Source organism: Chiloscyllium punctatum, chromosome 26 (assembly GCF_047496795.1).
Source record: "Chiloscyllium punctatum isolate Juve2018m chromosome 26, sChiPun1.3, whole genome shotgun sequence".
NCBI lineage: Eukaryota > Metazoa > Chordata > Chondrichthyes > Orectolobiformes > Hemiscylliidae > Chiloscyllium > Chiloscyllium punctatum.
The window spans coordinates 36,197,462-36,223,652 of NC_092764.1; the positions used below are offsets into that span (position 1 = coordinate 36,197,462).

Below are 26,191 nucleotides of genomic sequence, written 5' to 3' on the forward strand. Positions count from 1 at the left end.
AGACTGTGAAGACCGGACCCATTGGGAAAGCCGAAGGCGGCAACTCGAGCCGTATCGTTTATCAGGAAACGAAGTCCGTTCGCAGGAATTGAAAACGAAACTCGAAAGAAAATGTGTTTTTTTTTAATCGAGTAATATGATGGATGAGAAACTGGCACGCGAACCGTCGAATGACATTCGGATTTTTCTTTGTTAATGGAAAGGGTGGGGCACGCCGCTTCAACGTCTCGAAGATTAACGGTCTCGCTGGCCTATCACCAACCACGCTCCGGGGAGGGGCGGGTTTGGCCGCCTCGCGCAGGGAGGCCGGACCTTTGGAGAAAGGCACGGCGCCGGCAGTGCGCGTGCGCGGGGCCGGCGCTTTTGACAGCCAGTCCGCGTGCGCGGGGCCGGCGCACTAACAGCCAGTGCGCGTGGCCGCCTGGAGTCAAACACAAGAGACAACAAAACGCTGTCAGAAACGGTGCGCGTCACATTCGGGGGGTCGCTAGCGATTCATTTCAGTGAACAGAGCTGGGAGAGAAGGAAGGAGACGGGGAAAACGGAGAAAAAACCATGGACTGAGGAAGGAAAAAGCCGACGGCATTCCGACACGGCAATAATCCAACCGTTAAAACAGCTGTTTCTCTCCAACCACCCCGCCCCCAACCGAGGGAAAAGTACATTTTTTTTCCACACTCTCTCTTCCCACCCCCCCCCCCCCCCCCCCAACCTTCTGCAGGATCAAAATGGAAATTCTTCCTTGACAAGCGGGAGAACGCCTAAGAAGCCACAATGCGGTGAAGCTGAAAGTTGCACTGATATTTTAACCTGATCAATAAGTGAGGGGGTTCTCGGCCAGCCCAGGGATTGTGTGGCTGAAGATGATGCAGAAGCAGTTGCAGAGGGATGAGGTTTACCGTTGGTTCGGTGAGTTGAATTCTTCTCAGAGAGTGGATTTCATTTGCGGGCTACTCGATCTCTGCATCCCCCTGGAGCTTCGCTTTTTAGGCTCCTGCCTCGAGGACTTGGCCAAGAAAGACTATCATTCTCTCAGGGACTCGGAGATCAAAGCGAACAACGTGGCTGACCTGGCCAGTTTGACGAACATGACTGACGAAGTGGTCCGCAGCAAACTGATCGTCTCCTTGGCCTTGCTGTGTTCCGACAACAGGGAGGCGTCCGGGGTCCTGTACCGCACCCTTACCCACATCGATTCCATCATCAACAACTATGGCCTTCAGCTTCACGACAGGACTGGCGACGAATTCCTGCTCTTGTTTACCATGGCTTCCAACCATCCTTCCTTTACCTTCCACCAGAAACAGGTTCTGAGGCAGGAGTTGCTAGAAATCCAGAGGATTATCGATAGTACTTCCAACACAAGGACGGTTCCTGTCACGGCTACAACACCAGTTACGACTACAACCAATTGGGACACTAGTTCGGCTGAATGCAAGGTGAGATATAGACATAAAGTACTCTCGCCGATAAATGATACGGCGGTCTTGTGAAGAAACTAAATTCCTGAAAGTCAACTGCATTGTAAATGTCTGAGCGTTTACGTATAGGGATTCTTAATTGTTTTCTTCATTGCCTCAGTTACTTGCATGGCCACGGACCTTCTAGATTAAATTCTCATCGTGAATTTCAATCAATCACTTTCTTTTAACAAGGAAAAACAAAGTCTTTTTTTGGTAGATTAAAATTGGATATTTGGCAATTTGTAAATGAAGTTCATTTTGGACTTTTTTCTAACAATTTGATTTGCAATTTCAGTCTCCCCGTTAGAACTTGTTGTGCTTATACTAATATGATTTTAAAATAATTTGAGATGACTTTTTAAAACTTCTTATTGTCAACACACTTTAAAAGGTTTTGCATTTAAATGGTGTAGTGTAACTTCTGAATTACCTCTAGCATTTATCTTGACTTTTTAATTTTTTTTTCTATATACATTCTTCTCCTTGGTGATCTAATTTCCAGAAATAAAATTTCAACATCTATTTATATAATGACTTTAATGTAGTAAAATACTGCAAGATGTTTCACAGGTATGTTATCAAGCAAAATTTGATACTGTACCATATGGCAGCAGATCAAACCCTTGGGAAAAGAGAGGGATAGAGAAGTGAAGAGGTTTACAGGAGGAAATGTCAAAGCTTGTGGCTTTGTCAGCTAAAGGCACATAAACCAGTTATGGAAAAGTCAAGTTTGAGATTATCAGACCAGATTTAGAAGATATTATACAGTTATTGAAGAGTGCAGAATTTGGAGGGGGTGGGATTTGAAAACAAGGATAAGAATTTTTAAATAAAACTTGTTTTTGGTTATTCACTTGAGGAACATGAATATTGCGGGCTGGACCAGCATATATTGTCCATTCTGAGTTAGCTTTCAGAAGGTGAGCTGACTAATTGAACTGAGGCAGTCCATGTGCTGTAGGTAGATGTTCAATACAGTTAGGAAGGGAATTCAGGATTTTGTCCCAACATTGAAGGAACGGTGTTACATTTTAAAGTTAGGATGATGAGTTATTTAAAGGAGAACTTCTGTGTGGTGGTGGTCCCATGTATCTGCTGCTCTTGTCCTTCTAGATAACAGTGGTTGTGAGTTTAGAAGGCACTATGTAAGGGTCTTTGAATTTCTGCAACATATCTTGGAGATGGTAAACATTGCTGCCACTGAGCACTGGTAGTAGAGAAAACCATTAGAAATAGGAACCGGTGTAGGCCACTCAATCCCTTGAGCCAGTTCTGTCATTCAGTAGGATCATGGCTGATCCAAAATGTCCTGTTTCCTGCCCTTTCTCCGTAATCCTTGATTCCTTTGATATTTGTGGATATAATGCCAATCAAACAGGCCATCCTGGATGATCTAAAGCTTCTTGAGTATTGTTGGAGCTGTACTCATCCGGACAAGTGGAGAATATTCTATCACATTCCTGAGGTGGACAGACTTTGCAGAGTCTGGAGTTAAGTTGTCTGCTGTGGTATTCATAACCTCTGATCTGTTCTTGTAGCCACGGTATTTATATGGCTAGTTCAATTTCTGGTCAATTGTGAACCCCAGGATGTTGATAGAGGGGTATTCAGTGATAATGTCATTGAATATCAATGAGTGGTGGCTAGATTGTTCTTTCTTGGACATGGTCATTACATGGTATTTGTGTGGTGTGAATTTTACTTGCCACCTTTCAGCCTAAGCCTGGATATTATTCAGATCTTGTAGTATTTGGTGGAATACAGTGAGCATAGGGGTGAACTGTACATAAAAGGAAAGAATGACATGCATTTATATAACATCATTCATGATCATAGTATGTTCCAAAGTGCTTTACAGCCAATTAAGTACTTTTGAAGTATAGTAATTGTTCTATTCATACAACATGTATTAGGCAGTAGGATGCCATTTGGCCCATCCAGTCTGCTGCACCATTCAATCATGGCTGATATGTTTCTCCGCTCCATTCTCCTGCCTTTTCCCCATAACCCTTGATTCCTGTACTAATCAAGAACCTAACTACCTCTGTCTTAAATACAATGACTTGGCCTCCACAGCCCTCTGCAGCAATAAATTCCTCAGATTAACCATCCTCTGGCTGAAAATATGATATCCAGCGCATGCCCCCCCCACATCTGCACTAAATCCATAGCCATACAGGTGATGTAGACATGATGTTTCTTTAGTAGACATCCAAGTACTTGTTGTACGATAGTTTCTTCTGTACCACCTATGCAGTGTTCCCGGTCCCTACCACCCTCGGGGTGAACAAATCTTTATTAATTTCCTCTCAAACTCTTCTAGCAATTTGTTTATTAAATTTATGCTGTTTGGTTTTGAGCCCTCTGCTAAGGTTAATAGGTTGTTTAAATTTACTAATTCTGTACATCTCAATTAAGTCACTGATCAACTACCTTGTACCAAGAGTAACAATTACAAATTCAATTCATCTTCATAGGTAAAATTTTCTAGGCTGAACAATATTTTCATAAATCTCTTCTGCGCACACTGCAGTGCAATCACACCATTCCTGCAATATGGTAGTGATCAAAACCGTACAAAATACTCATGCTGTTGCCTAACTAGTATTGTGTATTATCCTATAACTTGTCTGCTCTTATTGTTAGCCTGGGTGAATAAAGAAAAGCATGCCAAATTAATTACTCTTTCCTTGAAAATCTATAGACATACTCTCCAATGTCTCTCTGTTACTCCATACTACTCCACTGTCTTCCAGTTATTGTATATTATCTTGCCTTATTGCATTTTTCAAAATGTTACTTCTGTTTCTCCAGATTGAATTTTACTTTCCACTCTTCTGTTCAATCAATCAGAATATCTTCTTTCAGTGTGAAATTTTTTTTCTCACTGCTAAATAAATGTTCTGACATAACTGGACAGGGTAAGTACAGGAAAAAATGTTCCTAATTACTGTGGAGTCTAGAACCAAGGATCACAGTGCAAGGATATGGAGTAAGCCATTTACGACTGAGATGAGGAGACATTACTGAGTGATGAGCCTGTTGAATTTTCTGCTGCAGAAAATGGTTGAGGTCAAAGCATTGAATGCTTTCGAGAAGGGGTTAAATACAGTTACAGAGTCATACAGTGTGGAAATAGACCCTTTAGTCCAACCAGTGCAAGCTAACCATAATCCCAAACTAAACTGTCCCAACTGTCTGTGCTTGGCTCATTTCCCTCCAAACATTCTTCATCCATGTATTTATCTAAATGTCTTTTAAATGCTGTAACTGCGCCTACCTCCAACACTTCTGAAAATTCATTCCACACACTCTGTTTAAAAATAACCCTTCCATGTCCTTTTTAAAATTTTTATCCTCACACCTTAAACATATGCTCCCTAGTCTTGAAATCTTGGTGCTAAAGGGATCAAAGGGTATAGGGAGGAAGTTGGAACAGAGTGCTGAATTGGATGAGCAGCCATGATCATATTAAATTGCACAACATGCTCAAAGAGCTGAAAGGTTTATTGCAGCTTCTGTTTTCAATGTTTCTACGTTAACATGAAAGTCAGGAAGGGAAGTTAAGTGGTTACATGTTTAAAGGGAGTAGGATTGAGATGAGCTTGAATCGAGTCTCTTTGACAGGCTAAGCTAGGAGAAGTCATGTCTTTGTCTTTGGCCCCCAGTCACATACTGTCTTCCTTAGGGATCAATACAGTTTGCTCATGGTCACTGGTGTCCTATTTGATCATGAACTGACCTTCGAACCCAATTGCGCTGTGATAAATGCCCTCTAATAGTCTCATAGAGGCACTTATCTATACCACTTCCTTAACCTATTTGTTTCTGAAAAGTTCATATTTCCCTTTAATACTTCCAGATTCCACTAATTCTCCTTCCTGGCTGCTTACCTTCTATTGTCTGTGAATTTGATCTTATCCAGAATGCTGTTGCCTACAATCTTATTCAATACATAGCCTGTTCATCCATTATCCTTGTGCTTTCAGACCTACATTTGCTTTAATCGACTAATAACTAACTTCAATTTTACATGCCTGTGTGTCTTTACCTTTTATCTTTGACCGTCTTCAATCAGTAAACTTTCAAGATCTCTGTATTCCCCAGGTTCTGGTCTTTGGCTTTTCATTATGGCAGCCATAACCATCTTTCATCTAAGACCAAAACTACTACTTCATTGCTCCTGTTTTATGGCATTCCTTGTAGTTTAATTTCTAGAGTCATAGAATCATAGAGTTGTACAGCACAGAAACAGACCCTTCGGTCCAACTTGTCCATGCTGACCAAAATCCGAAATTAATCTAGTCTTATTTATATGCCCATGCAGATGACTTTTAAACGTTGTATTTGTACCAGCCTCCACCACTTCCTCTGGCACCTCATTCCATACATGCGCCACCCTCTGCATGAAAATGTTGCCCCTCAGGTCCCTTCTATACCTTTCCCCTCTCACCTTAAAACTATGTCCTCTAGTTTTGGGCTCGACCATTCTCAGAAAAAAACCTTGACTATTCACCCTATCCATGCCTGTCATAATTTTATAAATCTGTATAAGGTCACCCCCCAGCCTCCGACCCTCCAGGGAAAATAGCCCCATCTTATACTACCTCTCCCTATAGCTCAAACTCTCTAATTCCTGCAACATTCTTGTAAATCTTTTCTGAACCTTTTCAAGTTGAACAACATCTTTCCTATAGCAAGGAGACAATTTTCTTGGTTTACAGCAACCCTATCTCAAGCTGTATTGATTTGACCAGATGCAATCTGCCTATGCACTACTCCTCCTTCCTTTGGAGTCAACACATATGAATGACCCTCCCTATATTGTTTGAGCTAAGAAAATGACACCAGATCCTTTCTCCCAAATACTATAAAATGATGGCCCATTAGGAAGTACCATCTGTTTCTCACAGACAGTGCGCTGCATATCCTGCACAGCTTGGTTGTGAACTATGTTAAGGGAATTGGCAGGTGTCACAGACAATCCTACTCCAGAACCTGTGAAGAAAAGGTAAGTGATTGGATAACTCCGCACCATGACCAAAATCTCTACCTGATTTTGCCACCACTAAACACTTCGGCTGTACACAGCATTCATCATTCACCTAATACGTGGCCAAACCGAGGAGCAGATAACTAGGAGATCCTGTATAGCTCAGAGGCACAGATACCAAATACAATACAGTTTTCTCCAAAGGTTAGCTTTGTAGAGATCCCAGAAGTTGCACTAGAATCACCAAATCATTATGATGCAGAAGACCATTCTGCCCATTAAGCACTCACTGGCTCTTCAAAACAGCAACATGACTTGGTGCCATTCATGTGTCCTTTCCTTGTAAACGTTTTGAAGCTTCACTTCACTTTCCATTTAATTCAGGTTTAATTGCCTCTTGATCACTTGACATTTTAGTTGGACGTTCTCTCTCACCCACTGTTTGTCAAAGCATTGGCTGCAGACAGGCATGGGTACATTGGCTTACGCTGAGTGTTCATGAGTTCACTCTGATTAGTAATCTAAGGACCATGCTATCTATGTGATGCTCACAATCAGCTGCACCTCTGCAGTGTAGTTCAAATTCAAATTGATTTGAACTTTTGAACCAATCTTTTGGTTACTGGTCCTATTGTCTCCTCTTCTGATTCCGTTCACATTTTTATTTAATAGCACAGCAGCACCTGTGTGCATCATCATTAAGATGCAATACAACAATTCACCAAGGCTTCTCTGATAGCACTTTACAAACCACAGACCTTTAGTACTCAGAAGATCAAAGACAGGAGATGTATGGCGATAGTACCATCTGCAAGTTCACCTCCAAGCCACTCGCCATCACTATTGCTAGGTCAGAATCCTGGAACTTCCTACCAGCAACATTTATGACCCTATATCCCAAGGATTGTAGCTGTACAGGAAGGCAGCTTCCCACCACATTGTCCAGGGCAATTAGAGATTTGCAATATTTACTCCTGCTGAGAATGCTTTTGTCATGCAAACGTACAATGGATTTTGAGTTTTAAGTTTGCATGGTGCAACATACATTACTCTACAACAAAAGCTCTTGCAGGATGTCACTTTAAGAATGAAGATTTTCCACATGCTTTTGTTTAAAGTTAAATCTAGGAAACTTTAAATCTAGCATGCAGTTAAGTGGTTTTAAGTGATATAGTCAATATTCTATTGAAATTTAAAACTATTATTTTCTAATTGGTTTTACAGGGAAGTTTGCTTATCAAATGACTGTTTTATCAGTAGTCCAATATATCAGGCAAAATTGTGTAATTATTAGAGTTGCTGTAGTTCATTTTGTAAACTTTTAAATGATCTCGTGTTTAAATAATTTGAGTTTTTAAAGAATAACAGATAATATCCTTGATGGTTGATAGAGAATCTCTTTTATCAAATTCCTTTTTTGTGAAATGATAAATCCAATTGCCATACAAATTCTATTTTCCAATTATTTTAATTTTAGCTTTGAAATGAGTATGGGTGTGGAATGATTATTTCAATCAATTTGGAATAAAAATAGTTGTTTAGGAATTAACACCCAGCCAGCAGGGACAGTTAAAATTAGTCTTAAACAAAACCAAACATTGCTGGAGAACCTCAGCAGATCCTGACAGCATCTGTGGAGAGAAAGCAAAGTCAATATTTCAGGTTCAGTGACTCTTCTTAGGAACAGATCTGAAGGAGGTCACTGGACCTAAAATGTTGACTCTGCTTTCTCTCCACAGGCAGTGTCAGACCTGCTGAGTTTCTCTAGCTATTTCTGGTTTTGTTCCATATTTCTATTTCAGTTGTTCTTTTATAATTACTTTTAGTTTTGTATTAACAGTAACAGTAGTGTTCGTACTCTATGTGCCATCAGACCTCCTGTCTTTACAAGTTTATATTTTCCAGTTAATCCTGCAGAGATGTTATTGTATAACTCTGGAACAGGTGAGTCTTGAATATGGGTCCACCAGCTCAGAGGCAGGTTCGTTACCACTGCACCACAAGAGCCCTTGGCTTTTGAGTAAGGAAGAGACCAATATTGAGCAAACCAGAGTTGAATGAATTGTTCTACCTTTCACTTGTTCCCCTGGGGCTCTTGTGGCTCTTGTAGTACCTGTACCAATGGCCTAGGTTCAAGTTCCATTTGATCCACAGATGTGTCATCACATGTCTGCACAGGTTGATTTAAAATATCTTTGTTTGTTTCCCTGGGAGTCTTGTGGTGGAGTTATGGTATCCCTGAAGCTGAGCTAGGAAACCTGGATTCAAGTCACACCTGATCCAGAGATGGGTCATAACGTCTCTGTATAGGTTGATTAGAAAATATCTTCACTTGTTCCCCTATGTATGTAACATATCTAATTAGGTTGTGGCCTGGACACCCTTTTTTATGCCTGTGTATGTATGTGTAGAGAAGGATTTTATGAGGGGATTAGAGTTTTAACTTGTAAAGTCATATGTTGACAGTTCATGATCTTTATGTGTAATTAGAATCATTTAGATCATAAAGATGTTCAGCATGGAAACAGACCCTTTGATCCAACTTGTCATGCCAACCTGATATCCTAACCTAATCTAGTCCATTTGCCAGCACTTGGCCCATATACCTCCAAACCCTTCCTATTCATATACCCATCCAAATACCTTTTTAAATGTTGTACTTGTACCAGCCTCCACCACTTCCTGTGGCAGCTCATTCCATACATGTACCATCCTCTGTGTGAAACAATTGCCCCTTAAGTCCCTTTTAAATTTTTCGTCTCTTGTCCTAAACCTTGCCCCTTTGTTCTGGACTCTCCCACCCCAGGGAAAAGACTTTGTCTATTTATCCTATCCATGCCTCTCATGATTTTATAAACCTCTATAAGGTCAACCCTCAGCCCCTGCCTATTCAGCCCGTCCCTATAGCTCAAATCCTCCAAACGTGGCAAATTCCTTGTAAATCGTTTCTGAACCCTTTCAAGTTTCACAACATCTTTCCGATAGGAGGGAGACCAGAATTGCATGCAGTATTCCAAAAATGGCCTAACCAATGTCCTGTCCAGCCGCAACATGCCCTGCCAGCCCCTATACTCAAAGCTCTGACCAATAAAGGAATGTTTGTAATAATTAGTAATTCTTGTAAAGAATAAAAGCCTGCTACATGCGTTCTGTCAATCTAGTTCTAAAAGGCAGGTAAATTATGAATTTTTGAGAAACTGGCCGTATCAGGGCTTTTAAAATTAAATCTAACGGGGTTGCAATTATATATGTAGAGTTGCAAAGTTTGTAATTTTTAACTGAAAATTATTGACAATCAGGATCTCCTTTTGGTGATTACATGAGAGAAGTTTTCACAATATACTTTTTGAAGATGCTAATTTGCAGTGTAAGTCTGGAGTTGAGTCCAGTATTTCTCTGTAGAGAATGAGCGTGAAACTCCTCCATAGTGGTGATTTGCCATTGCTTGGAGTATAAAACAAGTGCAGTGTCATAACAACATTTTGACAAGTGCCCAAGGATCACTTAAACTTCCTGGCCAACTACCAAATCCTTCCAGAGTTCATTTAAATGTTCTGGAAGGTGCATCAAAACATTCAATTCTATTATTATTGAAAAGAAGGCCTGTATGCGTGTAACCAAAACTCTGCCCCAAGCAGAAAGACATGTTTCACTAAAATATTGTAAACTGATTACTGTCAACTGTAACTCATACTACAATTACTAGACCAGTCATCTGAGGACTTGATCATCCTTGCTATCCAATTCTTTAGACTTAATTATTCAAAAGAAGGTTCTTTGGATTGTCGATATTAGTTGACTATGATTTGTCATTTTCACAGTAATCCAGTGTTGGACAAAAAGAACATTTTTATATCTAGTATTTCATTTCCAACAACAAATCAATGATTCATGGATTTATTTGTCTTTGATATTAAAAGCATTGTTGTTTAGAGCACCCCTACCTTTTCTCGTCGTCTTTATGCTGCTGACCAACCCGTCTTCCTTTCCTCTCCATCTTCAAAATGCTGCAATCTTTTTCTGTCAGAGCTCATCTCTTCCATGAGATCCATTTTCTCTTAATTTTTTATATACAACTAAAACCTGGCATTCAATTAACTTTTCTGTGTCATGCTCATTGACATTGTCATTAGCTTCCTTTCCTCAGGCTACTATACCTTTCAAAATAACTATCCTTGACCCCCTTCCTCACAATTTGTTTCACCATCTCTAAATTTTATTTCTCATCTAAGGCCCTTGAATCTGTTGCTTTTCAATTCTTGATGAACACTCTGAATTCATTAGATAACCCTGCAGCAACATTACCACCCTGAGTTATGTTCCAAAGGAATACCTTCTGAATGTAATCACAATTTATCAATTATTGTTGTCATTTTCTTAGGTGTCAATGATTGTTTCACACTATTAGACACATCCATCTTTGCCTTTGTTGCCTGGCCCAATAGATTGCTCTTGTATAGAATTCCATTCCTAATTTCCCAAGGTAAGCAATTGCACAACGAGCAAGTCACCTTTATTTCCTCAGTGATCTGTTGGCTCCCTCTTCTCCCTTGGTTACATGATGAATGATGTTGCTGAGATTCATCGAGACCTCAGTGAGTTGTCGTATATATGAGTATACTCAAATCTATTTACCTATGCTTTTATAGACCCACATTCTGTTTCTTGATATTCTCTGACTAAATATAAGATGAATTTACTGCCCTAACTAAAAATTGCTTTCTTCTTAGTGACTTCATTGGCTTTCTTGGCTATGAGCCTGAGGCTGAACCAGTTTGTGCAAAGTCTTGATGTGATCCTAACCAGAGCTTTAAACCCATTGCTGTAATAAAACCTTGTTGCTCTTGTCACTTCAATACTTGCTTTCTTTAATATCCTTGCCAACCTACTGTTCTCCTTAAACTTCAACTAATCCAGACTTAGCTGCTCTTTTCCAAGCCTTCATTTTGTGCTGTTTGCTGATTTCTTATCTGTTCCCCATTTTGGTGAATTCGAGGTTTTTCATCCTCAGCTTCAAATACTTTCATGTTTTTGGCAGCCACTTTAGCTGGCTTTTGGCCTTCTGGTTTTCTGCACAATGCTCTTTCCTTTTTCTTTGTGAAATAATATATAGCAAACCTGTAGATTCCTCCTTGGGACAATCCCATGGAGCTTCTCTCACAACTTCTTCACTGACCCCATTCTAACTAATTTCCACCAATGTTTTAAATCTCTTTTTAAAACGTATCTTTTCCATGTAGCATATCATCACTCAGCAATCACACCATTGCTTAATGTACATTTTTAGTTGATTCTCATTTCAGTAAGCATTTCTCTTTAAAAGATGAGATGACATATAAATGCTGGTTACAGTTAGTATCGCCTCCTGTTTATTTAGTTATTGTTTATTTCATGTCAAATGTTTAAGACCATTCGAAATAGGAGTAGGCCATTTGGCCCCTCAAATCCATTCAGTCATTCACTAAGATCAGCCTCTACCAACATACATCATGTCCAAGTTCTTGCCTTTTCCCCATAATCTTTGATCTCTTATCTGTACACTCATCTGTACACCAGGATTCTTCCCTCGATAACAAGGAGTTCTAAAGAGTCTTAACCTTCTGAGAGAAGAAATTCCCCTCATTTCAGTATTAAATTGGCACCCCTTTTTTCTATGAGTAATGCCCTCTGGACTGAGACTCTCCTAAAAGGGGAATTGTCCTCTGAACAGTTAACCTATCAAGCCCCATGAGAATTTAATTTGTTTCAATGAGATCACCTGTCATTCTTCTCAAGCCCCCTTGTGTTTCCTATTTCTGAAGTTTTTTGTCATTTAAATAATATTCTTCTTTTGTTCTCCCTTTCAAAATGAACAATTTTGCATTTTCCTACATTATACTCTCTTTGCCAACCTTTGCCCAGTTACTTCAATATTTCTGTAAACTATTTGTATCCCCCTCGCAATTTGTCTTTCCATCTATTTTTGTGTTGTCTGGGAATTTGGCTACTGTGCATTCACTTCCTTCCTCCAAGTCATTAATATATATATTGTAGATAATTGCAGTCCCAGCACTGATTCCTGTGGAAACAAACTGGGTCACAAGTTGTCAATCTGAAAAGTAGCTCCTTATCTGCACTCATTGTTTCCTGCCCTTTAGCTAGTTCTCTATCCATGTCATGTACTACCTCTAATACCATGGACTGTTATCTTATGACTTAACCTTTTGTGAGATACTTTGTTGATGCCTTCTAGAAGTCCAAATACAACACATCTACTACTTTGCATGCATCCACTCTGGTTGAGATTTCCTCTCAGAACTGTAATAAATTAGTCCGACATGACTTCCCTTTCATGAAGCCATTCCATAATGATTGTTTCCAACAATAGATGTTAGGCTACTCGGACTATAGTTACCCAATTTTTGCCTCGCTTCTGTTTTGAATAGGGGTGTCACATTGATAGCTTTCTAAATCTCTGGTACTTCTCCAGAATCCAAGGATTTTTGGGAAGTTCCAACCAATGCATCCACAATCTTTGTAGCTGCTACTTTTAGGATTCCAGGACATAAGTCCCCAGAGCCGGGGCCTTATCTACCTTTAGCCCCATTGGTTTGTCTAAAACTACTACTTTAGTGATGTATTTACTGACATTTTCCTAAGTAAAGTTACAGTTAGTGAGTTTGGAGAAGATTTGTAGCTCAGGTTGAGGTTCTCGATGTAAGTTTGCTCACTAAGCTGGAAGGTTCATTTTCATACATTTCATCACCATGCTAGGTAACAGCTTCAGTTAACCTCTGGTGAAGCACTGGTGTTATGGTCTGCTTTCTATTTGTGTGTTTAGGTTTCCTTGGGGAAGGTGATGTCACTTCTTGTGTTGGTAATGTCATTTCCTGTTCTTTTTCTCAAAGATGATAGTTGTGATCTAAATCGATGTGTTTGTTGATATAGTTCCGGTTTGAATGCCATGCTTCTAGAAATTCTCATGTATGCCTGTTTGGCTTGTCCTAGGAATGATGTGTTGTCTCAGTCAAAGGGGTGTCCTTCCTTATCTGTATGTAAGGATACCATTGTGAGAGGGTTATGTCGTTTTGTGGCTAGTTGATGTTCATGTCTCCTGGTGGCTGGTTTTCTGCCGGTTTGTCCAATGTAATGTTTGTTACAGTTCTCGCAAGGTAGTTTGTAAATGATGCTTGTTTTGCTTGCCTTTTAACTTAAAAGACCCTATACAGACAACAAGCAAAACAAGCATCATTTACAAAATACCTTGCAAGAACTGTGACAAACAGGCAGAAAACTAGCCCAGGATACATGAATATCAACTAGCCACAAAAAGACATGATCCACTATCACTATTATCCTTACATACAGATAAGGAAGGACACTACTTTGACGGGCACAACACATGCATCCAAGGACAAGCCAAACAGAGACATACACAAGAATTCCTAGAAGCATGACATTCCAACCTGAACTCTACCAATAAGCGCATCGATTTGGATCCCATCTATCACCCTCTGAGAAAAAGACCAAGAAATGACATCACCAACCCAAGGGAACCTAAACACATGAATAGAAAGGAGGCATGACATCATTGCTTCACCAAAGGCTCACTGATGTTACCTAGTATGATGACGAAGCATCTGAAAATGAACCTTCCAGCTCAGTGAGCAAATGTGTATCCAGAACAGTTACAATGATAGGCCACTCTCAGATTTTTATAACTTGGTCTGAAGTAGATTGTTGATGCAAATGAAATCTGATTTCTTCAGTGATAGCCCTAAATAATGTGAGAAATTCACATTTGCATTGCCCACCTCCTCCATGTTACAAAATAGTGTTTTTATTTGTCTGTAACATAGAGTGTGGCTAGGATTTTTCATCAGGTACATAACAATTTGAGGTGTCACAAAATAAGAAAAAAAAATCTACGCAACACTTACTTTTATCTTTGTTCATCCGATTCATAAATTTTACTGTTGGTGAGGAATAATTAATAATGAGCTTTGGCTACCAACAATCTGCTGAACAAATATGCATAATTCAGAACAGTTTCTTTCATCATGGGTGAGTACTAAGTTTTGTATATTGTCACTCAGTTGCAATTGAACTTCTCTTTCCTGGGCCAGAGTCAGTCATTGTAGCGTTGAAAGTTGTGGCATAGACAAAAGATGACCAGCTATATAGAGGATTTGTTAAAAGGGGTTTAAAAAAAAGTGTCAAGAAGGAGAGTCTGTTTTGAAAAACGTACAGCCACACAGCTTCCAGTCACTATTGCAGTTGTAGTTACAATATTTCCAGAACTCTGCTGTGCTTTTGATTTAAGCCAAACTGTATGTTTGTATAAATAAAATCATGGAATCTGGTAAAATACATTTTCACGTACATTTTGAAAATCTAGTTGACATATAATAAGATGCTAAAGGGGATTCATAAAGTAGGCATAGAAAGGATGTCTCCTCATTCGGCAATTTAGAACAAGAGGTCATCATTTTGGGAAATTGATTTAAAACAGGAAACATTAAAAACCAAAGAGAAATTGCTTCTATCGAATCTATGGAATTACACTACCCCAGAGTGTGGTGGATGCTAAGATAGTGAGAAAATTTTAAAGAGAGCATAGAACATTACAGTGCACTACAGGCCCTTTGGCCCCTGATGTTACGCTGACCTGTGAAACCAATCTGAAGCCCATCTAACCTACACTATTCCATTCTTATCCATATGCATGTCCAATGACCATTTAAATGGATTTAAATTTGGTGATCTACTATTGTTGCAGGCAGTGCATTCCACGCCCCTACTACTCCGAGTAAAGAAACTTCTTCTGACATCTGTCCTTTACCTAACGCCCCTCAATTTAAAGCTATGTCCTCTCATGCTTACCATCGCCATCTGGGCAAAAAGGCTCTCACTGTCCAACCTATCTAACCCTCTGATTATCTTGCGTCTCAATTAAGTCACCTCTCAACCTTCTACACTCTTCACAAAAACTGCCTCAAGTCCCTCAGCCTTTCTTCGTAAGACCTTCCATCCATACCAGGCAACATCCTAGTAACTCTCCTCTGATTCTTTTCCAATGCTTCCACATCCTTCCTATAATGCAATGACCAGAAATGTACGCAATACTCCGTACGGCCGCACCAGAGCTTTGTACAGCTGCAGCATGACCTCCATGGTTCTGAAACTCAACCCCTCTACCAATAAAACCAAACACACCGTATGCCTTCTTAACAACCCTATCAACATGGCTGGCAACATTCAAGAATCTATGACACTGAGATCTGAGATCTCTTTGCTCATCTACACTACCAATAGTCTTACTATTAGTCCAGTACTCTGCATTTCTGTTACTCCTTCCAAAGTGAATCACTTCTCACTTTTCCACATTAAACTCCATTTCTCACCTCTCAGCCTAGCTCAGCAGTTTATCTAAATCCCTCTGTAACCTACAACACCCTTTTGTCACTATCCACAACTCTATCAACCTTAGTGTCATCTGCAAATTTACTAACCTATCCTTCTATGCCCTCATTCAGGTCGTTTATAAAAATGAAAAACAGCAGTGGCTCCAAAACCGATCCTTGTGGTACACCACTAGTAACTGAACTCTAGGATGAATATTTTCCATCAATCACCACTCTCTTCTTTCAGCGAGCCAATTTCTGATCCAAACCGCTAAATCACCCACAATCCCATGCCTCCGTATTTTGTGCAATGCCTACTTTGGGGAAACTTATCAAATGCCTTATTGAAGTCCATTACTGGATTAGTGGTGCTGGAAGAGCACAGCAGTTCAGGCAGCATCCAACGAGCAGCGAAATCGACGTTTCGGGCAAAAGCCCTTCATCAGGAATAAACGCAGTGAGCCTGAAGCGTGGAGAGATAAGCTAGAGGCGGGTGGGGGTGGGAGAGAGTAGCATAGAGTACAATGGGTGAGTGGGGGAGGAGATGAAGGTGATAGGTCAAGGAGGAGAGGGTGGATTGGATAGGTGGAAAAGAAGATAGGCTGGTCGGACAAGTCCAGACAAGTCAAGGAGACAGTAACTGAGCTGGAAGTTTGAAACTAGGATGAGTTGGGGGAAGGGGAAATGAGGAAGCTGTTGAAGTCCACATTGATGCCCTGGGGTTGAAGTGTTCCGAGGCGGAAGATGAGGCGTTCTTCCTCCAGGCGTCTGGTGGTGAGGGAGCGGCGGTGAAGGAGGCCCAGGACCTCCATGTCCTCGGCAGAGTGGGAGGGGGAGTTGAAATGTTGGGCCACGGGGCGGTTTGGTTGATTGGTGTGGGTGTCTCGGAGATGTTCCCTAAAGCGCTCTGCTAGGAGGCGCCCCTCCATTCGTCATGACCAGGGCCTCCAAGCCCTCCGTTTTTCCTCTCCAGACGTCCCCAACAGTACCCTTCCACTGACACTCTCATTCGTTTGGCCGAACTGGTCCTCACCCTTAACAATTTCTCCTTTGAATCCTCCCACTTCCTCCAGACCAAAGGCGTAGCCATGGGCACACGTATGGGCCCCAGCTATGCCTGTCTCTTTGTTGGCTATGTAGAACAGTTGATCTTTCGTAATTACACCGGCACCACTCCCCACCTCTTCCTCCACTACATTGATGACTGCATTGGTGCCACCTCGTGCTCCCGCGAGGAGGTTGAGCAATTCATCAACTTCACCAACACATTCCACCCTGACCTTAAATTTACCTGGACTATCTCTGACACCTCGCTCCCCTTCCTGGACCTCTCCATCTCCATTAGTGACGACCGACTTGACACTGACATTTTTTACAAACCCACCGACTCCCATAGCTACCTGGATTACACCTCTTCCCACCCTATCTCTTGCAAAAATGCCATCCCGTATTCCCAATTTCTCCGCCTCCGCCGTATCTGCTCCCAGGAGGACCAGTTCCACCATAGGACACACCAGATGGCCTCCTTCTTTAGAGACCGCAATTTCCCTTCCCACGTGGTTAAAGATGCCCTCCAACGCATCTCGTCCACATCCCACACCTCCGCCCTCAGACCCCACCCCTCCAACCGTAACAAGGACAGAACGCCCCTGGTGCTCACCTTCCACCCTACAAACCTTCGCATCAACCAAATCATCCGCCGACATTTCCGCCACCTCCAAAAAGACCCCACCACCAGGGATGTATTTCCCTCCCCACCCCTTTCCGCCTTCCGCAAAGACCGTTCCCTCCGTGACTACCTGGTCAGGTCCACACCCCCTACGACCCACCCTCCCATTCTGGCACTTTCCCCTGCCACCGCAGGAACTGTAAAACCTGTGCCGACACCCCCTCCCTCACCTCTATCCAAGGCCCTAAAGGAGCCTTCCACATCCATCAAAGTTTCACCTGCACATCCACTAATATCATTTATTATATCTATTGCTCCCGATGTGGTCTCCTCTACATTGGGGAGACTGGGCGCCTCCTAGCAGAGCGCTTTAGGGAACATCTCCGAGACACCCGCACCAATCAACCAAACCGCCCCGTGGCCCAACATTTCAACTCCCCCTCCCACTCTGCCGAGGACATGGAGGTCCTGGGCCTCCTTCACCACCGCTCCCTCACCACCAGACGCCTGGAGGAAGAACGCCTCATCTTCTGCCTCGGAACACTTCAACCCCAGGGCATCAATGTGGACTTCAACAGCTTCCTCATTTCCCCTTCCCCCACCTCATCCTAGTTTCAAACTTCCAGCTCAGTAACTGTCTCCTTAACTTGTCTGGACTTGTCCGACCTGCCTATCTTCTTTTCCACCTATCCACTCCACCCTCTCCTCCTTGACCTATCACCTTCATCTCCTCCCTCACTCACCCATTGTACTCTCTGCTACTCTCTCCCCACCCACACCCTCCTCTAGCTTATCTCTCCACGCTTCAGGCTAACTGCGTTTATTCCTGATGAAGGGCTTTTGCCCGAAACGTCGATTTTGCTGCTCTTTGGATGCTGCCTGAACTGCTGTGCTCTTCCAGCACCACTAATCCAGTATTTGGTTTTCAGCATCTGCAGTCATTGTTTTTACCTTATTGAAATCCATGTACACCACATCAACGGCTTTATCTTCATCCACCTGTATGGTCACTTTCTCAAAGAAGATAGACAGATTTTTAATTAGTTAAATTAGCATGCTGATAATAGTAGAAGAAATATTAAAATTTAACATTTCCCTCTCCATTCTTTAAATTTTATAAATTCTACAGTTCAAAACAACATTCTGAGAAAATAAAATGCTTTTGTAATCAATTACTATAAAAACCTATCTCATGAAATGAGATAAGAACATTAGAACTCGGAGCAGGAATTGGTAATTCAGGCCCTCGAGCCTGCCATGCCATTTATTAGATCATAGTTTATCTTATCTTAGCCTTAATTACATTTTCATGCCTGGTCCCCATAACGTTTCAAGTCTGAACAGGCTGAAATGCCTACTGTGTGTGGCTTTTGAAGAATGGGGCAAGAAAAGATAAACTTTAATATTTCTTTTACTGTTATCAGTATGCTAATTTTATTTCTAAATGAACTTTCTGAAAGTAAATTATGGATTTATGTTTCAATTTTTAGAAGGAAGCAATGACTGTGTTATAACTTGAAAAGGTGAATCAAATCAAATTCAATGCAAGGATCTAGCTTGGTGCTTAAAACAATGAAAGCTATTGTTATGACTGCTCGATATTATGAGGGATGTGTTTTAAACTAGCTGTTTCAAGAGAAAATTGAGTATGTAATCTGAGTTCTACCATGCCATAAGCCACTTGTCTTGGAGTCTGGGGGCAATGTTCTTTTAAAACCCAAGTGCCAACTTATGTACAAAGGAAAGGCCAACTGCCTTTGCTGCAGATAGATATACAGATGAAGGGCTCTTGCCTGAAATGTCGATTCTCCTGCTCCTTGGATGCTGCCTGACCTGCTGTGCTTTTCCAGCACCCCTCTCACTACTCTGATCTCCAGCATCTGCAGTCCTCACTTTCTCCTTGAGCGACTGAATAGCCTATTCCTGTTCTTGTGCTGCCCCCCACTATGGAAAATTTGTCTTAGCATGAATGGGCCTTGCTGCTGGAAGTCAATTTGGGGATTCTCAGTAGACTAATGGAAGTGGCATTTGATAGGCACGGAACATTGGGGACGAGCAAGCCTGTTGGAAGCTGGATGTAATTTTTGGAATGCATTCTGTATAGATTACCATTCTGGACAGATTACAGTTCAATTTATAAATGTGCTGATGGGTTATTTATTGTGTTAGGAAGTTAAGTGGGGTGGTGGGGGCGGGGGGATGCGCATAATATCGTTTCCATTGTTTACAGTGTTATTTGCTTACTAATTAATGTATACTTGATGTTGATATTGGTTTGTTACAGTGAACATATTAACTGTGAAATCTTGTGTGACCATTTGAGTTAATCTCTGAGAATTCCAATATTGTTTAAAGTTATTGGTCAGTGGGGATTGTAATAATAGAATCAGGGTGAAATACAGTGTTTGTGTTGAAAGATCTTTTCTTGTCATTACATACCTTTTGTCTTTACCTGCCAGCCAAGGACTGAATTTCATCCTATTAATTTTACCAGTACCTGAAAACGGTAATAATTCATTGTACATTAAATTAAATGCTGCATCATCTCCCCTCCTCAGTATGATGATAGCTATTGCTAAAAGTAAGTTTTGAAGAGCTTTGTTAACCATCTGTTATTGTGATAATTCTTTATCATCTGAGAGAGAGTTTTGCTTTGTTATTTGATAATGAAGCCAAGCCAGGCCATGTTTCGCTCAACGTTTACATACTGATTAAGATCCTTGGATTGTTAGTTGGAATGTAGGCATTTGGCTTTTTTAAAGCCATGCAAGGTGCTGAAGGCAATTATGGTTCCCTAACTGCTTCCCTAGTAAAGTCAATGAACTCTGCATAGATTTAATGAATTCAATCTCCGAATATCTCATCTACCAGTTAAAACTTAACATGCCAGTTAACTAATGATGGAGATCCTAAGTGCTCAAATCTTGAGAATTTTTATCGCAGTTGACGATCTTCAGCTTGAGAAAACTTGAAATATAAATTATGAGTGATTCATTTTTGTCAAAAGCTTTCCTTATTATTTGCAAGATTTGCATTATTATTTGTGAGATTATGAAATGTTCTTCAACTATTAAGGAAACAATATTTATTTTTGAAAAGGTAATGTACAAAGTAGAAAGCAGCGTACACTGTTTGGAGAATGCATTACAGACATCAGCGCATTCCTGTGATGAATCCTCCCAAAAACGGCCTTCCGGCAAGCATTCAAGAAGTAAGTTGTAACTTGCTGAAATTTTACCTGCGTTTTGGATCTGTCATTTAATACATTCAGGTTTTATAATGATTGTAGTCTACAAATTATTGAGTGTAGAACAAATGCTTCCTATGTTTGCACAACAATGCTTTTGAATGTATCTGGTTTCCAATTTTTAGTTTAATCTAGTTTGATTCATTTTTTTTCAAATATGTTGCAAATTACACAAGTGAAAACAATTTATCCCAAAACATATAACAGAATTAAAGAATGAAAGAATTTCAATCTTAATGAATTTAGTTAATGTAATTAATCAAATGCAGGGTCTCTTCTGTACTGTATGATTCGATGAATGTGATGTTTAATGTTAAGTGTTGGGAACCCACTCAATATAGAACTCCTAAGAGAGAGTCATTTATGCAGTCTCCTATTCAAAGAAAAACGGTCATTCATACCATTGAGAAAATACCTTGTGAGGAGAAAGAAGCATCAGGTCAAAGTTTGTTAGAAGCTTGATACTATAAAAGACATGATGACTATGTATATATCCTTCCCCAGTGTCACAGAGCTTGTTCTAGAGGTAAGTCTCAATTCTTTCTGTCCTGGCAATGTCACACTTTCATTGTATATGGCAAACTGGAAAAGTTTTAAATGCCATTTTTTAGAGTTATTGTACATTTATATTGTCTTTCCTATATCTATGGTTCAAAAGCCTGTTATCCTCAACAATTGCAACTCGTGTGTATGTGTGTGTCTCTCTCTCTCTCTCTCTCTCTCTCTCTCTCTCTCTCTCTCACACCACAATTATCTGTGCCTTCTCAGCTGACTCACCATTGTCCCATCAACTTGTCCTATATCTGTAATGAATAATTTTGTCCATTGTTTATTGTTCCTATCTATGTATGTAGATTTTTCGTTTTTATAAGTTTCAAGCAGAACGCTGAAATTAATGTTTAACTTTTATATTGTATATTTACTTTCCTATGCTTTTTGTCATTATATGAAATGTATTTGAATAAAACCAGTCAGGCAAAACACCATAAGTAGGATGATCATGCAATTCTGAGAAACTCTAACTGTTAGGATCAGACAGCTATTCTCTTCCAAAGCACGTCAATCTTTTATTTACTTGGAAGTGCTACAAAGGAGGCCATTCAGAGTGACTTGAAATTTTTTCTGTGTTTAACCCTTTTGTGAATTAGTTCAATACAGCTGGAATTACCAACTTGCTATTGCTGCTGTGCATGACCTATTGTATAAACCTGTTTATTCAGAAATTTAATCTATTATGGATATACTTGGAGTGATTAATCAAAGTTTGGGAGAAGATTTGTAGCTCGGGTGCTTGTTGTTGTGGTTCTGTTCACCGAGCTGGGAATTTGTGTTGCAAACGTTTCGTCCCCTGTCTAGGTGACATCCTCAGTGCTTGGGAGGCTCCTGTGAAGCGCTTCTGTGATGTTTCCTCCGGCATTTATAGTGGCCTGTCTCTGCCGCTTCCGGTTGTCAGTTCCAGCTGTCCGCTGTTGTGGCCGGTATATTGGGTCCAGCTCGATGTGTTTGTTGATAGAATCTGTGGATGAGTGCCATGCCTCTAGGAATTCCCTGGCTGTTCTCGGTTTGGCTTGCCCTATAATGGTAGTGTTGTCCCAGTCGAATTCATGTTGCTTGTCATGAGGCATGGCACTCATCCACAGATTCTATCAACAAACACATCGACCTGGACCCAATATACCGGCCACTGCAGCGGACAGCTGGAACTGACAACCGGAAGCGGCAGAGACAGGCCACTATAAATGCCGGAGGAAACATCACAGAAGCGCTTCACAGGAGCCTCCCAAGCACTGAGGATGTCACCTAGACAGGGGACGAAACGTTTGCAACACAAATTCCCAGCTCGGCGAACAGAACCACAACAACATGGAGTGATTAATATTAATTGTCTTTTGAAGTGGGCTGGGCTGAATGTTGTAAATCCAAAGTGTAAATTTGGAGGCACTAATGTTTGATTAGCTTGCATTCATGCAGCTTTTATTTCACCTGAAAAACACCTAGACTAGCCTATTGGAACTTGCTTTGTGTTTGGTATAAGAAAAAAAATCTGGAGAAACCAGAATCGAGCAGGCCATCTCTTCAAGCATTATGTCACAACTCAGCTTCCACGATCTTTATCACTGAAAGGCACTACAAATCATTCTTCTTTCCCTGATTATTTCCCTGCCAACTCCAAACTTGCCACTTTAATCTCCACCCAGCATATCGCTGGTACAATAACTTCATCTGTGTTGTCATATCCGTAGTATCTAAGTTTGAGTTAGTAAGCAGTTGGCTTAGCTACTGGTCAATGATGGTAACTCAAACATTTTAAATATACTGGTGCAACCTTTCCACGAGGAGGTTTTCATATTTTTGTACTGAGACCATACTGGAGACTTCCTTCACTGTGTTGTTTGGTCACCTGTCTCTATGCTTTTTAATCTTAGCTTTGGTATCAGCTCTTATTCATGTTAAAAATTGAATATGTTTGTTCTGCTAACCCATTTGTGCCTCATCCACCTATTTTATAGCTCTTCCATTTTATTTCTATCCCATAGCTTAATCTTACCTTGAGCATAAATGGCAGGTCAGGTTGTCGGTTTGCTTGCTGAGCTGGTGTGTTTGTTTTCAGACATTTCGTCACTTTACTAGGTAATATCATCAGTGACCCTCTGGAAGCTCACCAGCTCAGCGAGCAAACCCTGAACCTAATCCACAACCTGAACTACAAATCTTCTCCAAGATCTCAATTGGGAGATTTTCATTTCTCACAGACTGGGAGAAGCAGGAAATTTAATTTGAAAAGCTGAATTTCACAAAGAGCATCTTCTTAGGATGTCTGTAGCTTTTCACAAAACTAATAACAGCAACTTCTCTAACACCTCTCTTCCACTATCCAGTTAGGTGAAATTTCCCTCACCTGATGCCATTCCAATTTGAGGTAACTGTAGCAAGAAAATCACTTATAAAGTCTTTTCTATGATGTGCGGTTACTTCTGGAGTTCCACAAGGGCTTGGTTTTGAAATCGTTCTTTCTTGTACATATGCTGCCTCTTTTTTGGATAATGTTTTAAGTAATGACTTCAAGGCTCTGTCATCCAGTATTGGAAGATAGCTAATGTTATTACATTAAATAATAAGAAGACCTGGGATATTATCTTCAGTCCCTGCACACATTCTGTTTTGAACCTGAACCAGATCATTCACAACTCTAAGTTGACTTTTTGATCTTGTATCCTCAATCACCAATGCCACCTACAGCCAATTTCCATTTTTGTAATGTCTCTTGACTCTGCTTCATCTCAGCTCATTGGTAGCTTAAACTCTCATCCATTTGTTTGTTACATTTTAGACTTGATTATTACTAATGTCCACCTGTCCCTTCTGTAACATTGAACTGCTACCTGTAAACCTAAATTGTAACAAGTCCTGCTCACCCATTACACTGTGCTCACTGTCTTACATTGGGTCTGTTCTTTACTTTTAAAATTCTCTCCCTGTTTCAAATTTTTCATGTCCTCACCTCTTCATCCTTTCTGTCATCTTCTCAAGCCTTTCAACTCTGAGGGCTGTGTTCTTCCAGTTCTGGCTTCTTGCATATTTGTGCTTTTGCACCTTTATTATTAGCAGCCAATGTTAACTGACCTCTGTTGTCTATGGCTAAGTTCATAAATTTCCTCTTTGCCTCTGTATTTTATTTTCTTCCTTTTAAGGGGGTCCATAAAACCTGTCTCATTTTTTTATCAAGTACTTGCTTATAAAAAAAGGTTCTGGAGTAGACCATAGAACCTTTTCACCCTTCTCTGCATTTAATAATAGCTGATCTTCTGCTTCAGTTCCACTTTTCAGCCTTTGATAAATTCAATGATAGAATATCCACAACTCTCTGGGGTAGGAAATTCCAAATATTTGCAGTCTTTTAAGTGAAAATGCTGTCCTAATTTCAGTACTAAACTATAAGTTACTTTTATCTATAAGCTGTTTCTCCCATCATTCAGCCTCTGTCTTCTAAATTCTCCAAGAAAACAGTTTCTGTGTCAGTCAGAGAATTCTGTGTGCTTCAATAATGTCACTTCTTAATCTTCTGAAGTCTAGAGAATATGAACTAAATAACTTGACCTTTCATTAAAGGATGGCCCTCTGGACATGAAGTCTCCCTACAATTATGCAACTGTGAAGAGCCGAGGATCTTTTAAGGACAGTGAATAAATATATATTGCTCTAGGAAATTTCTAAAGTTCTGTGGTCATACGTTCAAATCCCAACATGAATTTATTCAGTTCCAGAGCAATTGGGAAGGGCAGCAATGCCAAAATCCCATGATCAATTTTTTTTTAGTTTTAAAAAAAAATTAACCTATTTTGCTAATAACCTGTTCAGATATGTCATGACATGCCTCTTGGAGAGGTGAGACTTGAAGCCAAACATTTTTGTGTGCTTTTAGAAACAGCCAATAACAGAAATCAGCCATTCCATGTCAGCAAAGTGATCCTCTGTCTTGCAGGTGACAGGCAGGGATACTGACATTTAGCTTCCTACCAACTAAGTACATATTTACTCAAACCCAAAAGGCATGACTTCTTCCTCAGGCATCAAGTTGAGATAAGTCACAGATTGCAACTTTTAAATCCAAACAAGTGAAAATATTTCTTCAATACGAATGAAGATGGTTATTAATCTTTTGGGTACTTGACACAATTATGAGTCAGCATACTCACATTTTGAAATGTAATGGCTGTGAAAACAGTGCTTTCACAGAACACTGACACCCTGATACTTCCAGTAGGAAAGGGAATTGTTAAGGAAGAGTTTCCACAAAGTCTTAGGCAAATCTGCTGGACTAGTCTGGGAAATACCCTGTATTTTGATACAGAATTGCTGACTGTTTTAGTTCATGTAACTAGAGGAGAAGAAATGTTGTTACCCACCATTTCAGATGATGCTGATGATTGGATGGAATTACAGTACACACCAGCAGCTACATGCATGTCCTAAAGATGAAACTCCAGATTGAGAGTCATACAGGATAGAAAAGGCCCTTTTTTTTATTAAGTGTGCACCTACCTATTTACACTAATCTTATTTTCTAGCACCTGAATGTTATGATGTTTCAAAAGCTTATCCATGTACATTTTGAAGGTTGTGAGGTTTCCTGCGTCAAATCCCTTGCTACTCGGAGCATTCCAGGTTCCTACCATCCTTTAGGTGAAAAAAAATCTTACTCAAATCCCCCTATAACCCTCTTGCTCTTCGCATTTTAAAATTATGCCCCTAGTTGTGAACCCTTCAACTAAGGGGAACAGGTGCTTTCGATCCACTTTGTCTATGTCCCACCTAATTTGTGCACCTCAATGAGATCCCCCTTTAGCCTTCTATGTTCTAAATAAAACAACCCGGCCTATCTAGCTGCCTATCTAGCTGCCTTCATAGCTAAAATTCTCCAACCCAGGCAACATC

At 40.4% G+C, this 26,191-nt stretch overlaps 1 protein-coding gene across 1 annotated transcript in view; it reads left to right on the forward strand.

Annotated features, from left to right (window-relative positions):
- Positions 1–372: 372 nt before the first annotated feature.
- zcchc14 (zinc finger, CCHC domain containing 14) overlaps positions 373–26,191 on the forward strand; it is a 126,711-nt gene continuing 100,892 nt past the window's right edge. The window contains exons 1-2 of the mRNA XM_072596135.1: positions 373–1,439; positions 20,608–20,719. Of these exons, the coding sequence (XP_072452236.1) occupies positions 864–1,439; positions 20,608–20,719 (688 nt within the window). The 5' untranslated portion in view covers positions 373–863. The remainder of the gene's footprint in view (positions 1,440–20,607; positions 20,720–26,191) is intronic.